General features: G+C 44.9%; 1 protein-coding gene across 2 annotated transcripts in view; it reads left to right on the forward strand.

Moving 5' to 3' along the window:
- KCNT2 (potassium sodium-activated channel subfamily T member 2) overlaps positions 1–15,943 on the forward strand; it is a 1,782,840-nt gene extending 1,766,897 nt beyond the window's left edge. For both annotated transcript variants that reach the window (XM_073582885.1, XM_073582886.1), the window contains one exon: positions 15,362–15,943. In XM_073582885.1, the coding sequence (XP_073438986.1) occupies positions 15,362–15,473 (112 nt within the window). In that variant the 3' untranslated portion in view covers positions 15,474–15,943. The remainder of the gene's footprint in view (positions 1–15,361) is intronic.
- Positions 15,944–19,388: the final 3,445 nt, after the last annotated feature.

Raw genomic sequence — 19,388 nt, forward strand, 5'->3', positions numbered from 1 at the left:
AAATTTTCGCCAAATTTCCATTTTTCTCACAAATAAAAGTTATTTGAATGAAATTTTACCACTAACATGAAGTACAATATGTCACAAGAAAACAATGTCAGAATCACCGGGATCCATGGAAGCATTCCAGAGTTATGACCTCATAAAGGTACAGTGGTCAGAATTGTAAAAATTGGCCCGGTCATGAACGTGCAAACCACCCTTGGGGGTGAAGGGGTTAAAATCACTGATTTTGTGAAGAGACTAATAGAATATCTTGATACATTGACAAATGTTAAAAAGTGGCATATATGTGAGCAATCATATCTTAGGTTGGTGTACTGGAAACAGGAAAAATGGGCAAGTGTGAGGATCTGTATGACTTTCACATAGACCAAATTATGATCACTAGTCAACTGCATCTCAAGGGTATGGTCAACATGTCATCCCAGGTGGAAAGTTAGCAAAAATTATCAGGACCTCCTGGTTGGTTGAAAATTGAGTGATGACACCATAATATTATAAATACCCTATCTCCCTAAATTTCAAGTAAACAGGATAGTGTACAATAAAAATATATAATTAATCTTTAAAGCTGGTGTAACATCTAGTTTTGATTTGTATATTGTTGTGTATGGTCATTTAGATTCACACTCAGTGAAAAGTTATACAAGGATGACTTAAAGAGGAAGTGACTAATGCTTGAGGGGGCACTTATTCATTTGAAATGATGCCATTTAATTTATAATTTCCTAGCAGTGCCCAAAATGACATGCAGCGATTAGTTAATGTTTAAGGTAGCTTGTTTTAGTAGTAATGATGTTGTGCTTTTAGGGAAACCACTGGTGGCCATGTTCTCGTTACATGCAATTAAAACTAAAGAGCAGATTTATGAAAGCATACAAGCTCCCTAAAAGATGTGTCATTTAGGCTCATCTTCCACTTATTCTTAAACATAGCTTAGCTTGAGCGTTAGTATAACTAAATTTCCACCAATATCTGTGGTCATCAGTTGTTGACAGACGGAGCATTTCTGATACACATTCCTTGAATAATATTTCCCTGTCATGAACGTCTTGGGCTTCATCTTTGGTTTGGTAGAAAAGATTATTTTCATAATAATGCTATTAAAGCATCACTCAAGTTTTTTTTTTTTTTTGCTGGGTGAATCAAAAGTCACAACTCAATGAAAGTCTATGAGAGCTAGAGCAATGACAGAACAAGGCTTTCATGGACTTACACTGAGAGATTGTGACCGTTACTTCTGACTTCCTGTGGTAGTCACAAGATGGTGGATCAGGATCGGCGTGGCGCCTGGGGGAGCTGAAGACCGCAGCTGATAAGTATTTTATTAGGGTCCAGAAAACAAAAAAAACAATAGTGGCACCACTCCAGAGCTGAAATAAAAATTGCTAGAATGAAGGTTTCTGAAGTCTAGACAACAAGCTGCCAGTTTACCTGGAATTGCAATTTCCGACAGAAATTCTACAATTTCACTATTCACGATACCTTTATTTATTAAAGTAAAAAATCTCTCCTTAATGGGGTAAGCAATATTCCTGCCTACATGCTCCAGAACAAGGATTAAAAGCTTTGCAGATAGATGTTAACCTGTTTGTTATTTCTCAATGTAAATGGGTGGCGGGTCATCATTTACCGCTAATTTGGTTCACGCTGACAGTTATTTCCTGAACGGTGAAGAGTGTTCTCAGGACTGAGTTAGCAAAGCAAGTATTTAAACACTTCCACAAAGTGCAGTTCTCCAGCGGCTGTTAAAAAAGCACTTATTCAGCATGGCTGAACATTTCAAGCCAGAGTGAATTAAAAGCCATTAAAATGTAAAGTGGAAAGCGAGGTCGGCTCCTAACATATGACACCTTGATATTTTTAATAGCTGTTTCACAAATTGCAATATGCTTAATTCTCCATGTTTTATAGTCCAGTGGTTAGACGAAAACTATATCTGTAGTCATAGAGTACATTATCCAATATGATATTCAGCTAAACATTTTTTGCAAAATTTTAAATTAATTTATGGCACAAAAGGGAAAACTTAATGTGGTTATTACTCAGTTGCTGCGAATTATAATTTTACACGTCCTAAGTAACTACACATGGCGATACTTCTCAGATCCTGATATTAGGGTATGCTGCAACCCACATTTTAGGTTTCAGGTTCCCAATATGTATGGGTTCTCTACAACCATGCTCATACACCGTGAAAAAATCTGGCAATTTTTTGTTGCCAACTAATAAATAGCAGAGAAAAAAGAAGAGCTATTTTTATGTAGATTCTGTGTAGAAAGCCCAAGGATTAGCCCTATTGAATGTTAATGTTCCTAGTTTTCATGCAGATCTGCATATTTGTGGCAGAAATCCAAATACCGGTCAGATTTTATACCTTTATATGGTGAAATCATAATCATAAATCATACTAAGCTCTTCATACCTCTCTAGTTGAAAAAAAAATCAAGCATGTGTCAATCTTTTAACCACTTAATAACCGCTGACGTACTATTGCGTCAGCGGTCAGTATCCCCCACTTTGAGGCTCCCGCGGTTTTCAACAGCTGACATGTGCCCACAACAGGCGCAAGCAGAATTGCGATCTGCCTGTGCCTATTAACTAGTTAAATCCCACTGTCAAACACTGACAGAGGGCTTTAACTAGAGCCTCCGGCCGTGCGGCCAGAAGTGAGTGCATCGCCGACCCCCATCACGTGATCGGGGGTCAGCGATGTGTTGGCATAACAACCAGAGGCTGTTTGGAGGCTTCTGGCTGGCGAGTGTCAGAAAGGATATTAAAGTCACCCATGATGATGGTGGGGCTGTCAGCAGAGAGAAATTAAAGAAGCCAGGTGGAGAAATGGTCGATGAAGGCAGTGGCTGAACCTGGTGGTTGGTATATGACAGCCATTTGGAAATCAGAGGGAGAATAGATACAGACAGAGTGGATCTCGAAAGAATGGAGGATAAGGGAGGGTGGGGGTTGAATAGGGTTGAAGGAACAGTTTTTAGAAAATAGGAAATCCACTCCTCCGCCATGTCTGTTGCCAGGTTGAGGAGTGTGGGTAAAGTGGAGGCCTCCGTAACTCAGTGCAGCAAGGGAGGCTGTGTCAGGGGGCATCCGCCAGGTTTCAGTGAGTGCCAAAGAAGGAAAGGTTGCCAGAAGTAAAGACATTGTGGATCATGGAGCTTGTTGCAGATGAGCCAGTGTTCCAAAGTGCTCTAGAGCCAGGAAGCAGGGGGGTGGGGGTCAATGGCACAGATTTTAAGTGTGAGGGATTGTGGTAGATTCTCTTAGTGTGAGAAAGGTGGGGGTGAGGATTAGTGGGATGTTTGAGGTGGGGGGGCAGGATTGGGGGATATGTCGCCAGAAGTGAGAAGAAGCAGAGAAGGGGAAAGCAGGTAGGTGAAAGAGAGGGATCACCTTATATTATATTTTAGTAGGAGAGGTCTGAGGTTAAGGAGCAGGTCTGCAGATGAAGCGAGGTAGGGGGGTAAGAGGGGGGGGAGATAATGATTTGGTTCAAGGGTGCAGGGGTTTGGAGATAGCGAAGGAGAGTGAGGATTAGTGGAGCAAAAATGATGAGGGCAAATGTGAGCATGGTTAAAGAGCAAGGTAAGAAAAGAGCGGCAAGTAAAATTAGAAGGCAGTGATTATTCTTACTTTCTGACCGATTTCTGGACTATTTCTGGTATATTTCTGATTTTACACTTGAAAGATGTCACACTTCAAATGATGTCACATCTGATCAAGATCATATCTGACCAGATCCATTCAACTTATACCATTCAAATGTCCATGAAATGAAGCCAGGTGAGAGAGAGAGGGAAGTGGAATGGAACAGGAGGACAGTTCACAGCAGGGAGCAATTAACAGATTGCAGTTAATAGAACATTTGACTAGCATCAAAGCTGGAGAAAGACAGAATAAGATGGAACCCCTTGGTTATATATAAAGTGTGGCTTTTAGCCGGTGAAGCAAGTTGCAGATAAAAGTGTCATCAAACCAGATTGTATCTGGGATATCAAAGTCAGGGACAAAATTGGACAACTGGCATGTGGTCAGGAGAATGCCAAGATCAGTAATAGTAATCAAGCTAACTGAATAACAAGAGACATGTAAGTAAAATAAATACATAGGTAACAGTAACGTGAGCCTTGGTAAGTTACATTTATAACTGGCAACTAGAAGTAGTGGCTGGGGGTTTCAAGTGGTAGTGGCTCAAAGCTGGAAACTGATTATAACAGATAACCAGTAGAGTTGAGCGACTTTTGGTCTTTTAGGGTCGCGTTTCGTTTCATGAAACCCGACTTTTCCAAAAGTCGGGTCGAGCAAGATCGTCCGATTATAGGGAAAAGTCGGGGTCGTCCCGAAACACGAAACCCAATGTAAGTCAATGGGGAATAAAAGTCGGCAGTGAGAGGAGGACAGGAAACACACCTACAGTGCCCATTTGAATGCCAAAAGCATCAATTCTTCTTACTTAAGCTTGTCAACCTTAATTAACTTCATAATACAAGTTACGCACTGAAAAATGGGGGTTATTTGGCTAAAGTTGTGGGGGGGTTGGGCTGGCTGCAGGTTTTCATGTGCCCTGGGCGAAAGAGCGCCCCTTTAACACATACCACAACTCATCATGCTCCGATACGCCAGATAAATAGCGGTATAGTACAATGAAAAATACCTCACTTTTTACATCTCATGACGAGGCCCATCTATTTCTCCATACAGAATCATTGGTCCCATATAATGTTTGAAACAGTATATGATGAGCTCCACATAATGCTACAGTATATGTTGGTCCCCATGGATGAAGCTCCACTGTCTTATGGGCCCAAATAATGCTCCAAACATAATGGGCCCCATTTCTAATGCTCTAGTGTATAATGGGCCCTGTAAATGCTGCTCCAGTGTCTGATGTCCACCTTTGGAATGTTCCAGTGTATGGTGGGCCCCATCTATCATTCTCCAGAGTATAGTGCTCCCCAAAAATAGCTGTCCCAACATTGAAAACAATCAAATAAGTCTCCTCGCTAGGGAATCCCTGTACTTGTCTGGACAGGTGCTGTAGCTTGCTTAACAGCTCGCCAGCCGTTCTCACGCCCAGTATGGATTGCACGTGATTGCACAAAGGTTAGAAAGGGTACCGTATCCCCGGATAACATGTATGGATAGCGTACACATTCAAAATATATGTCTCAGGAGGCAGGCTCAGACGGTGTTAGGCCCAGTATGGATTGCACGTGATTGCACAAAGGTTAGAAAGGGTACCGTATCCCTGGATAACATGTATGGATAGCGTACACATTCAAAATATATGTCTCAGGAGGCAGGCTCAGACGGTGTCAGGCCCAGTATGGATTGCACGTGATTGCACAAAGGTTAGAAAGGGTACCGTATCCCTGGATAACATGTATGGATAGCGTACACATTCAAAATATATGTCTCAGGAGGCAGGCTCAGACGGTGTCAGGCCCAGTATGGATTGCACGTGATTGCACAAAGGTTAGAAAGGGTACCGTATCCCTGGATAACATGTATGGATAGCGTACACATTCAAAATATATGTCTCAGGAGGCAGGCTCAGACGGTGTTAGGCCCAGTATGGATTGCACGTGATTGCACAAAGGTTAGAAAGGGTACCGTATCCCCGGATAACATGTATGGATAGCGTACACATTCAAAATATATGTCTCAGGAGGCAGGCTCAGACGGTGTTAGGCCCAGTATGGATTGCACGTGATTGCACAAAGGTTAGAAAGGGTACCGTATCCCCGGATAACATGTATGGATAGCGTACACATTCAAAATATATGTCTCAGGAGGCAGGCTCAGACGGTGTCAGGCACAGTATGGATTTGACGGCCCAGATTACACAGCGGAGGAGCAGGGAGAGGTAAAGATTGCAAATGCTGGGGCCCTGCCCAAGCAAGGGGGGCCCACTCGTGGGCGTCGGTACTGGCACTGGGCCCCTCATAGTACAGCGGTGTGTCTGACGGCGGGTGTGCACCACCGCCGTCAGAGACACTTGATTGCACTATGAGGGACCCTGTGCCAGTGCCCGCGCCCAAGAGTTGGCCTACCCACCTGTCCAGGGCAACGGCACTCGCACGGTGTCGTTCGATAGGTGGTGACCCCGGCCATGGGGGGGGAGGCAGCACAGTTAGGGAGTTTTAGAAAGTGGCATATGTTGATGTTGGACATTCAGCTGATGCAAAAGGCGAAATAGGTGAAGTACCAGGAAGAGGTGGACCAAAGCAAGCCATTTTTCTGTCACCCTATGTGTCATCAGGGGAAGGTGGGACAAAATCCTTGGAAACCCATGCGTGGTTCATTTTAATGAAGGTTAAATCATCCACATTTTGGGTTGACAGACGGGTCCTTTTTTCTGTCAGGATTGATCCAGCTGCACTGAAGACTCTTTCCGATAGCACACTTGCAGCTGGGCAAGCGAGCTCCTGTAAGGCATATTGGGCCAATTCAGGCCAGGTGTCCAGTTTAGCGGCCCAATAGTCAAAGTGGAATGACCTGTGTGGGAGAACATCGATATGGGAGGAAAAGTAGTTTGAAACCATAGTTGACAACTGCTGTCTCCTGTCACTTTCCATCGATGCAGTATTACCAGTTGTGTGAGCGGTATTTGAAAAATCAGTCCACAACATTGTCATGAAACCCCTGTCTCCAACGCCACTTCTGCTGTGTGCACCACGAACACCTCTGCCAAGCTGCCCCCGGCCCGTACGGCTCGTGTGAGAACCATCACCGCTGCTGTGTGCTGGGAATGCCTCAAGCAACCGATTTACCAGAGTTGCTTGTTTATTAGCCAATATTAGGTCAAGGTTCTCCTGTGGCATGATGTTTTGTAATTTGCCTTTATAGCGTGGATCCAGGATGCTGGCCAACCAGTAGTCGTCATCGTTCATCATTTTGGCAATGCGGGGGTCCCTTTTTAGGATCCGCAAGGCATAATCTGACATGTGGGCCAATGTTCCCGGTGTCAATGATGCACTGCGAGTGCTGGGTGGAGGAGCACTTTCTGGCAAATCCACATCCCTCCAGTCACGCACAAACCCTGTACCAGACCTTGCTACGCCAACATTTTCACTTGCCCCACGAGATGCATCCTCCTCCCCTAAGTAATCATCCCCATCATCCTCCTCCTCCTCCTCTTCTTCCTCCACCTCGTCCAGGAGAGGTCCCTGAGCAGACAATGGCTGAATGTCATCAAGGATTCCCTCCTCCTCTTCCTCCTCATCAACATTGGCTGCAGACGCCTGCTCCTTAAGGTGCGTCAAAGTTTGCATGAGCAGACGCATAAGTGGGATGCTCATGCTTAGGTTGGCGTCGTCTGCGCTTACCAGCCGTGTGCATTCCTCAAAACACTGAAGGACTTTACAAAGGTCTTTCAGCTTCGACCACTGCACGCCTGTCAACTCCATGTCTGCTCTCAAAGTGCCTGGCCGTGTATCCTCCCACAAATGCATTATGGCCTGCCTCTGCTCGCACAGCCGCTCCACCATGTGCAGGGTGGAGTTCCACCTTGTTGCAATGTCGATAATGAGGCGGTGGTTGGGAATGTGGAGCAATCGCTGCAGCTTCTGCATACGAACGGAGTGTAGAGGCGATCGGCGGATGTGCGCGCACAGTCTTCGCACCTTCTGGAGCAGGGCTGTTAACTCTGGATAATTTTTGAGGAAGCACTGCACCACCAGGTTCAAGGTGTGAGCCAAGCAAGGTATGTGGCTGAGTTTTGAAAGGGCTATGGCTGCCACAAAATTACGGCCGTTATCACTAACTACCTTGCCTGCCTCAAGATGTACACTGCCCAGCCATGACTCAGTTTGTCGCTTCAAGTACTCGGCCAGCACCTCGGCGGTGTGTCTGTCGCCCAAACACATCATCTGCAACACAGCCTGCTGACGCTTTCCACTAGCTGCTCGATAGGGGGACACATCGTGTGCAACAGTGGCAGCTGCAGATGGAGTGCTCGTACGACTGCGCTCTGTGGACGAGCTTTCGCTTCTGGAGGAGGTGGAGGAGGAGGAGGGTCGAACGCCTACAGCCAACTGTTTCCTATACCGTGGGCTAGGCAGCACTGTCCCACCACCGCTGTACCCTGTGGACCCTGCATCCACCACATTAACCCAGTGCGCAGTGATGGACACGTAACGGCCCTGGCCATGCCGACTGGACCATGCATCAGTTGTGAGGTGCACCTTTCCGCTCACTGACTGCTTGAGTGCATGGACAATGCGGTCTTTCACATGATGGTGGAGGGCTGGGATGGCTTTGCGAGAGAAGAAGTGGCGACTGGGTAGGTCATAGCGTGGTACTGCATAGGCCATGAGTTCGCGGAAAGCTGTGCTTTCCACCAACCGAAAGGGCATCATCTCAAACGAGATTAGTTTGCAATGTGGGCGTTCAAACCCAGTGTACGCGGATGAGAGACTGAGTACTTTCTTGACCTACTCATAGTGTCTGGGAGGGTGAGCTGGACTTGAGAGCTGCATATGGTGGAAGTAGCGGTGGACAGGGCGGACTGAGAGAGGGTTGATGATGCTGATGGAGTTGGTGTTCTTTCTGATGGCCCAGAATCAGTCTTTCGTTGATATAACAGTGGGATTCCCTGACTGCTGTGGTCTTGCAACGACACCTCAACATTTGCTGCTGTGCTAACCGGTGGGCTTACAGTGGGGGAAACAATGTAGCGTTGCTGACTACCTTCGTTGTGATCAGTTGCACATGTGGCACTTGAGGTTTGGTGTTGTGTCCACGCTTGCAAGTGCATGCTGGTTAAATGTCTAAGCATGCAACTGGTATTCAAATTTTTCAGATTTTTCCCTCGGCTAAAGGTCTTTGCGCACTTCTTACAGATAACCTTGGCCTGATCATGAGGATTTTGTTCAAAAAAGTGCCACACTGCACTCTTCCTACTTTGGCAGACATTTTGCGGCCTAGCACGCTGTGATCTTTTGACCCTCTGGACAAGCTGTCCAGCAACTCTTTTGATGTTTGGAACCTGTCTTTGGAGTGCTCCGGGCCTGCCAGATAACAGCTGTTGCGATGTCGATGTCTGCTGTGGATGCTCCTCATCTGAGCTATTGGAAGCAGCACCCTCTTCCCCCAATGGATGCGAATCTGGGTCAACAACTGGGTCATCCATCACCTCCTCTTCTATGTCATGTGCACCTTTCTCTGTGTCACCGTGTATGGTGGTATAGTGTGCGGGAAGGGGCACCTGAGTCACATCAGGGTCAAAATCTGGCTCTGTACACTGCGAGGACAATGTAGTGCTCTGAGTGAATGTACCAGCAGAATCATCCATCAGCGGCTGTGCATCAGTGCACTCCATGTCAGATTCATCTTGGTCTGGGTAATTCACCATTTCACTTGATAATCCAGGCATGGTATGTGAAAACAGCTCCATGGAGTAATCAGTAGTATGGCCTGCGTCATCCTTCAATCTTGGTTTGGGTGAAGGACACAAGGAAAGGTGTGGTTCATGAACATGAGCCTCCAATGACGAATCAGTGCTTTTACTTTTTACAACTGAAGAAGAGGAGGCGATAGAGCTGGAGGCTGAGTCAGCAATGTAAGACAAAACTTTTTCCTGATGCTCTGCCTTTAAAAGCGGTTTGCCAACTCCTAGAAAACTAAGCGTTCGAGGCCTTATGTAGCCAGACGATGACGCAGGGTCAGCACCTCCTGCATTCGGTCCTGTTTTGCTCTTGCCACTACCATCAGATCCACCACCAACACCATCATTACCAGCTGCCAACCCCCGCCCAATTCCACGGCCTCTTCCACCAGCCTTCCTCATTTTTGGTAGAAATGTAGACAAAATCCAACAAACTATATAGTAATGTAAAACAAGGTACAAGGTGTCTATAGGACAGGGGAGATTTAGAATTTCTGCACACACTTGTGGACAGTGGACACTTGTGGATTGTGTGAGGCCCACTGATATCTGAGCGCTATGTGACAGGCTCGATGGCACAGCTGCCTGTGACCAAAGTGACGAGAGGATAATGGAGATTTTGAATCTCTGCGGACACTTTTGGACACTGGACACTTGTGGATTGTGTGAGGCCCACTGATATCTGAGCGCTATGTGACACGCTCGATGGCACAGCTGCCTGTGACCAAAGTGACGAGAGGATAATGGAGATTTTGAATCTCTGCGCACACTTTTGGACACTGGACACTTGTGGATTGTGTGAGGCCCACTGATATCTGAGCGCTATGTGACAGGCTCGATGGCACAGCTGCCTGTGACCAAAGTGACGAGAGGATAATGGAGATTTTGAATCTCTGCGCATACTTTTGGACACTGGACACTTGTGGATTGTGTGAGGCCCACTGATATCTGAGCGCTATGTGACACGCTCGATGGCACAGCTGCCTGTGACCAAAGTGACGAGAGGATAATGGAGATTTTGAATCTCTGCGCACACTTTTGGACACTGGACACTTGTGGATTGTGTGAGGCCCACTGATATCTGAGCGCTATGTGACAGGCTCGATGGCACAGCTGCCTGTGACCAAAGTGACGAGAGGATAATGGAGATTTTGAATCTCTGCGCACACTTTTGGACACTGGACACTTGTGGATTGTGGAGGCCCACTGATATCTGAGCGCTATGTGACAGGCTCGATGGCACAGCTGCCTGTGACCAAAGTGACGAGAGGATAATGGAGATTTTGAATCTCTGCGCACACTTTTGGACACTGGACACTTGTGGATTGTGTGAGGCCCACTGATATCTGAGCGCTATGTGACACGCTGGATGGCACAGCTGCCTGTGACCAAAGTGACGAGAGGATAATGGAGATTTTGAATCTCTGCGCCACTTTTGGACACTGGACACTTGTGGATTGTGTGAGGCCCACTGATATCTGAGCGCTATGTGACAGGCTCGATGGCTCAGCTGCCTGTGACCAAAGTGACGAGAGGATAATGGAGATTTTGAATCTCTGCACACACTTTTGGACACTGGACACTTGTGGATTGTGTGAGGCCCACTGATATCTGAGCGCTATGTGACACGCTCGATGGCACAGCTGCCTGTGACCAAAGTGACGAGAGGATAATGGAGATTTTGAATCTCTGCGCACACTTTTGGACACTGGACACTTGTGGATTGTGTGAGGCCCACTGATATCTGAGCACTATGTGACAGGCTCGATGGCACAGCTGCCTGTGACCAAAGTGACGAGAGGATAATGGAGATTTTGAATCTCTGCGCACACTTTTGGACACTGGACACTTGTGGATTGTGTGAGGCCCACTGATATCTGAGCGCTATGTGACAGGCTCGATGGCACAGCTGCTTGTGACCAAAGTGACGAGAGGATAATGGAGATTTTGAATCTCTGCGCACACTTTTGGACACTGGACACTTGTGGATTGTGTGAGGCCCACTGATATCTGAGCGCTATGTGACACACTCGATGGCACAGCTGCCTGTGACCAAAGTGACGAGAGGATAATGGAGATTTTGAATCTCTGCACACACTTTTGGACACTGGACACTTGTGGATTGTGTGAGGCCAACTGATATCTGAGCGCTATGTGACAGGCTCGATGGCACAGCTGCCTGTGACCAAAGTGACGAGAGGATAATGGAGATTTTGAATCTCTGCGCACACTTTTGGACACTGAACACTTGTGGATTGTGTGAGGCCCACTGATATCTGAGCGCTATGTGACACGCTCGATGGCACAGCTGCCTGTGACCAAAGTGACGAGAGGATAATGGAGATTTTGAATCTCTGCGCACACTTTTGGACACTGGACACTTGTGGATTGTGTGAGGCCCACTGATATCTGAGCGCTATGTGACACGCTCGATGGCACAGCTGCCTGTGACCAAAGTGACGAGAGGATAATGGAGATTTTGAATCTCTGCGCACACTTTTGGACACTGGACACTTGTGGATTGTGTGAGGCCCACTGATATCTGAGCGCTATGTGACAGGCTCGATGGCACAGCTGTGACAAAAGTGACTAGAGGATAAGGGAGATTGGATTGCTTTTAAAAAAGCAGTTTGCGGAGCAGTGGGTAAACAGCAATGCCAGCGTGTCAGGAAGCCTTAAAAGGCAGCCCAACAACCAACACCACTGATACACCACAATATAGCCTCCCCTTGCACTGTACACACAGTGACTTGTGTGTTGTGCAGGCCAAATCGCTAGCAGCAGAAGCAGTTTTTTTGTCTTCTTCCCTGCCTAACGCTCTCCCTACAGAATCAGCAGCAACCTCTCCCTATACTAATATCGTCAGAAGTAAGATGGCGGTCGGCGTGCACGCCCTTTTATACCCCCTGTGACGCCCACCAAAGCAAGCCAATCACTTGCATGCCCTTCTGAAAGATGGTGGTGACCCGTGCCTAGGTCATCACGTTGCCCACAGTGTCCGTGGATCCTGATTGGCTGAAAAAGAGCGCAAAACAAACTTTTGAAACGCGACTTTGGCGCGTAAGTCGCCGACCTCGTGGCAGACCTCATCCTAGGGTCGGGTTTCGTTTCATGAAACCCGACTTTGCCAAAAGTCGGCGACTTTTGAATTTTTTCGACCCATTTCGCTCAACTCTAATAACCAGTATACAAAAAACACGGCACTCCAGAGAAAAACAGAGGAGAATTGGTGCTCAAGTAAGGTTTCCAACCCATAGACATATACAAAATTACTTGACACTCAAAATCGGAGAAGCAATTTTTTCTTTATTGTGCATCCAGACAAAAATAGGCTCATATCATATGAACGTTTTCGGTCCAACAACGGACCTTCATCAGTAAGGTCTTTCTGTTTCTTTAGAGTAGACTGTAAGAGATACAGTAGGGTAAAAGATATCCTAAGGCAGGAATGAAATCCTGTTTATTTTGTAATGACTGGAGCTCAAGTCTATCAAAGGGGGGCGCCTCTCATGGCGGCATCCTGGATTGTTTCAGTGGCCTCTTAGCACTGCAGCCCCTTGCAGATACTGCTCCAGACAGCGCGGCTTCTCTCTCCATAAGGCCTGCTTCATCCAGTCACATTGTATCCAGCCCCTTTGATAGACTCGAGCTCCAGTCATTACAAAATAAACAGGATTTCATTCCTGCCTTAGGATATGAGTTTATTTTTGTCTGGATGCACAATAAAGAAAAAATTGCTTCTCCAATTTTCAGTGCCAAGTAATTTTGTATATAACAGATAACCAGCGCCCTGCAACTACAGGACAGACCCTCTGTCAGGGCAGAACCACAAGTCTCTAGCTAGTCTAATGAAAAATAGGACTTTGCCTGCATACCACAACAATGTCAGCAGAGCAAGCGTAGCTCCTCCCAGCATCAGACATATAGGTAATAGAGGGATGTAACAATGTTTATCTAAAAAGAGCTTTTAAGGCTATGTGCCCACGCTAGCGTTTTTAAACGCTCAGGAAAAGGATCCCCTTTCCCAGAAAACGCGCGGAAAAAGACGCGCGTTTCTTGCCCGTTTTTGACGAGTTTTTTGACACGCGATTTCTGGGAACATTGGGGAAGGCTAAAAACGCGCAGCTATGCGGAAAATAATGTGCATGCTGCGTTTTTAGCCGCTAAGCGATTCCTGAGCGGTTAAAAACGCATGCATTGGCACAAAAAGCCAAAAACGCATGCAAATGAATTAGAAGCATCTTGTAAGCATTTCTGCAGCGTCTGAGCCGGCACAAACGCTGCGGAAACGCTTACAAAAACGCAACGTGGGCACACAGCCTAATGAGGATTTTGAAACAAATCAGGATAATCTACTTTGCAGTTCACACAACAAGTTTTTTAATGCTTTTCAAAATATTACAATATGAAAAGAGAAGTGACATGTCATTTCTTTGATGCAGATTTCTTGTGGCATTCACAATAAGGCCACATTCACATGTTCTGTATTTGGTCAGTATTTTACATCAGTATTTATAAGCCAAAACCACAAGTGGGTGAAACATGCACCACCTCTGCATGTTTTTCTATTATAATTTTCCACTGCTTGTTCCACTCCTGATTTTGGCTTAAAAATACTGATGTAAAATACTGATTAAATACTGAATGTCTGATTGTGGCCCACACCTGACACTGTAAAACCAAAAGTCTTCAAAACTCTGTTTAAAAAAAACAAAAACAAGAAGTTTTCCACCTCCAAAATACTGTTCGACATCACAGGAGCATAGTGGAATTAACACTAGTGGGGTCCATATAAATCTCCCCCCACTATGCTGGTGATTGAACCTGCTCTGACACACGGTGGCTTTTGAGCACTGTGCCTGAGGATGCCCAGTGCAGATGCTAAGTTCAAGCGGTAGATCCCACCCTACACTGCCTTTCTAGAAATACACTTGTAGTGCTTTTTACGGCACACGTGCATACAGGGTGGTAACTGTCCCACCTACACACACAGCAAAAAAGCATGATACTAGCACACCGATGGGTGCGCCAAAGATCCTTTTGTAGACTGTGCCAACCAGACAGGACCTTGCTCGCGGACGAATCCGGAGCCCGCACAGGACATGAGCAGCTGACGGCCGACCACCACTGAGAGGTCGCCACCTCACGAGCATGCTCAGTAGATGGAATCCTGGACTTAGCCTCAGGAATGACTGCTCGCCGCTGTCTATTGCAAGTTACCATAGCTGGACCTGCATCTGCCTGAAGCCTATGGGCTATATTCTTTAATCTTAAACCTTAACACTGCAATTTTTGCACAGCCCATTTTCACTGTTTGAGACTGGATTTAAAGCATGAGTTTACTGTTGTAACATGAGTTTACTGCCATTCTTCTAGCAATAGGCCACCATCTTATAACCTGCTATTGTTAAAGGGATCAAGGCCAAAAGACCACTGTTTTTGAAGCATGGTGAAACATCTGTAACACCCTCTCCTATATTTAGTGTGGGAATAATGGGTGGCCGGACAGTCAGTCGCAGAGCCACAAGCAAAACTTTAAGTGCAAGTTTGACGTGTCATAGTGTGGGACCCCCGATTTTACACTAATTTCTCAAATCAGGGTTCTGGAATTGATCATAAACTGTCAAATAATGCAGAATTTATAGCCACTTATGTTCACATCCATTTTTACAGCAGACCTTGGCTACAAGCTGCTGACATTATTGAATAATTTATTTTGTTCTTTACACGTTAAGTAACATTTTATGGACAGTATCTTTGTTATTGAATTATTATTTTTTTTTTTGAAAAACAGATGTTATCCTATTTAGTTTTTTTTTCTCCGAAACACAACTTTTTACAGTTATACCTGCTATACTTTTCCGTTCTGGTAGCCTGAGGAATTTGGTTTAGTTTTCTGTTTATGGCAATGCGTTCTAAATATAAGAAAATAATTTTGTTTCTTTCTGTCCTTTGTAGCTACCTGATCAGACCAGACCCACTATCATATGTTCCAGCCAATGCATCCAGCCGGAAAAGCAGCTTTTGTAACACAAGCGGGCAGGACTCCAGGGATGACACGCAGCTTTGATATTTCATCAGCTTCACTGAATTAAGAACTGGTTTGTGACGGTAACACCATTCAGCCATGAAAATAGTAAACCTATTGCTGGAAGGTGCGAGTCAACACCTGTCCAATAATGTATACCTTGGACTGTACATTTCGTTCTGGCTAATGTCTGTAAGCTGTTGTATCAATGTTGTTTCTCTACCGCTCCATTTTCAAGGCAAAGTTTACCAGGCTGAAAAGGTCTGGCCCTTCACATAGAATCTTTAGAAGGAAACTGCCATGTTTGCATGAGCTGTGGGCGTCTTATTCTGGAAATGAATGTTCTCATGTCTTATATTGTAGCTTCCTAATGTGACATTGTTTTGTATTATTGTTCTAACAGTTGAATGTTTTTTTTTTTGAGCGGTATTAGATTGTATTAAAACATTAACCTGCTTCATCTAAGGATTTTATACACTATTGTTATTATACTGGAAATGTTTCTGATAGTTTACAATTATAGAAGCGGCAACAAATTTCTGTGCATTTATAATACATACTCACCATCGATTTTCTCTCTCTCTAGGCTGGGGTCACAGTAGCGAGTGTGATGCGAGAAACTTGCGCATGAACACCGACACTGCCGCAGGCACTCGGACCGGAGTGTGTGGCTGCATGTATTTCTATGCTGCCGCACACTCCGGTCCCGAGTGCCGGCGGCAGTGCCGGGTATTGATGCAAGAGGCTATTGCGGGTTTCTCGCATCACACTCACAAGTGTGACCCTGGCCTTATAGAAATCATCTGCCTTTCATTTTGGTAAGTTGGATCATGTGATCTGCAGTCTGACAATCAGACCAGTGCGTGCTCTAATGTGTAGATAGGATGTCAATCTCTGATTTCCTGTGAACTTTAGGATGATATCATCACCTACCATATCCCTCGTGGCTGCTCTCAGACACCTCTTCTCCCCTCCCAGCTCCACCTTTCCTGTCCATCTATACTACTAAAAAAAATGGGTGAAGACTTCTGAAAGTGTCTTAGTTGCACAAAGCAGCCAATCATAGAGCAGCTTTCATTTTGTATTCTGCTCTGGTGAAATGAAAGCTGCGCTGTGTTTGATTGTTGTGAGCGGTTTTTCTTTTAGACCGTTTTATTTACCAGGTGTATTATTTATATGTGAGAGTGGTGTTATAGTAGGTGACAGGCTACATCATGTAGGATACACTGACACCTTTCATCCATGCAAGGGCTGACTGCTTGGTATTACAAATGCACATCAGACAAGAGGTGTAAAAGCAGCCAGTTACACAGATACATGTAGTGCACCATGCTGGCTAACAACTTCTGGCTATGCCCATAATATTAGATGAGGTGGGCTACCCAGCACTCTATGAGTACACCCCACAGGGAGAGACACCCCGATTCTCCTCACACCCGACAAGGCCTGGCTGCAGGTTGCAAGCATGAGAATTACATAACATATTAACTTTAAATTTTGGGCAAAGTATGGGAGCTCACAACCTTTATCAATGGTCCTCATTGTCTTGTGAGCCACAACACTAAAATTATCAGCAATACACCAACAAGGATATCAAATCCAAAAAATCACCGAAAGAAAGAGGTCATACTTACCAATAACTGGTCATAGCAATAGTCTGTAGGATGAAGGTCAGAGGTAGCACAGGTGCAAAATACTGATGAACAACCACACAAAAAGATACATGTAGTGCACAGTGTCCGGCTTACAGCCTATCAGTGACACCCATGCTTTTAGATCAGGTGGGCTGACGAGCACTATATAAGTGCACCCCACAAGGAAAGACACCCCTTTTTTCTCCACCAACACTACAGGGTTGAAGAATATATAAGGAATTAGTTTATATTTTGTCCAAAATATGCAAGTTGACAACCTGCGTCATAGGTCTTCATTGCCTTGCAAGTCCCTACATTCAAATAAAAAGCAATTCAATAAAAAAAAAATCAAATGCAAAAAATCTTAGAAAAAAGTTATTCTTACCAATAACTTGTCACAATACTAGACCATACCGAAGGATACAGCATACTCCAATGATAATACTTGGAGGTAGAATAGGTGCAAAATTCTATTAAAATAACTACTTACACACTTGCTATTTATTAGGGGGTGGATGCTCAGTTTTATAAATTTACACAAGTCATATATAAAGTTCATGTTGCACAGAAACCTGTGGTACAGCATTTGGGCTTACAGTCTACAGTACTAGTGATACCAGACTCTGCTGCAGACATCACATAGAATATATTGAGACTGCTGTATATCACATAGGATGCAATGAGACTGCTGTATACATCACATAGGATACACTGAGACTCTAATGTGTACATCCCATGGGACACACTGAGATTTTGTACTGTATACATCACATAGGATACACTGAGACTGCTGTATACCTCAAATAGGATACACTGATACTCTAATGTGTACATCACAAAGGATAAACTGAGACTTTGCTGTATATATGACATAGCATACACTGACACTCTGTTGTTTACATCACACACCACATGGAAGACACTGTAAATCCTGCATACAGCACATACCATACACTGCGACTCTGCTGCTTACATCACATAGGATACAATGCAACTCCTGTATACATCACATAGGGTACGCTAAGTGTGCTGTACAAACATTACACAGAATATACTGAGAACCTGCTATATACATCACATAGTACACTCTGAATTTCTGCTGCACACACTACAGAGGATACACTGAGACTCTCTTCTTTACTATAGCGAATCATACTGTATAAATGACATGATGGAAATAAACAAACCTTTTGATATTCAGATTTGTTAGCTCTGACAAATTTTCTCCACAAATTTCGATTCATCACAAATCTTAATACTGAAAAGGCTTTATTTGACCAGCAGGATACGTGTAAGACTCTGAAGTCCAGTAGGACTGCATTGCACCGTTTTCTAACTTTTTAATGCAAGCACAGCCAGTTATAGGTAAATGTATGGTAAACAGCAATAACCAACAATCTATATAATAACATACTGATACTGACAGAATTTTTAGTCTTCATAAATTGTAAAAATGGTTCGAAACAAATCCCTAATTGGGGAGAGATGCTTGCTTTGCTGATATTCTTGCACACGCAGTGAATATAGATGAAGCAGTAGCTTTTTACAAAGTGTAATGATAAATGGTCCTTGTATCTAAATTATTTGCCTTTATATTTTGTGAAATTCACAGCAATTCATCTCTGTCACATAGGATAGACTCTGCTGTACATTGACATGTAAAAGTTTGGCCACCCTTGGTCAAAATTACTCTTCACACGACTTGATTCCCCTACTTGTGAGATCCATGATCTGTGTCCATCTGCTATCCATATGTATGTGTGTGAGATCAATGTGACATCTGTGTATCCGTTTGCTGCCTGTGTGGCATGTGTGTACCATCATACGTGTGCCAATGTGACACGTACCAGCACCTCTGAAAAGCAGTACAGTTAGCTGTTCCCAGGCACTGGGTGGTAAAGGCACCTCTCCTCATTGTCTCCTGGTCTCCCTGATACTAATATATCAAGTCGGTCAAATTCATAAGTCGTCGACTTTCGCTAAAGTCGGGTTTTGCCGATCGAAACCTGACCATAACGTGAGGTCAGCCATGAGGTCGCCGACCCGCTCGCCAAAGTCGCGTTTTCCATAATGCTTCCATCGCCCTTTCTTAGCCAATAATCAAGGACGCACACTGTGGGAAACTCGATGACATGGGCAGCGGCCACCACCATCTTTGAGAAGGGCATTCGTGTGATTGGCTTGCTTTGTGTGGCGTCACAGTGGCTATAAAAGCCCTGACTGCCGACCGCCATTTTTCTTCTTTTATTCTGATCTTAGCATAGGGAGAGGTTGCTGCGCTGGTTCTCAATAGGGAGAGCGTTAGGCAACAAGGAAAAAAAAA

This window comes from Dendrobates tinctorius, unplaced genomic scaffold (assembly GCF_039654945.1).
Source record: "Dendrobates tinctorius isolate UK_male_01 unplaced genomic scaffold, ASM3965494v1 ptg000074l, whole genome shotgun sequence".
Lineage (NCBI taxonomy): Eukaryota > Metazoa > Chordata > Amphibia > Anura > Dendrobatidae > Dendrobates > Dendrobates tinctorius.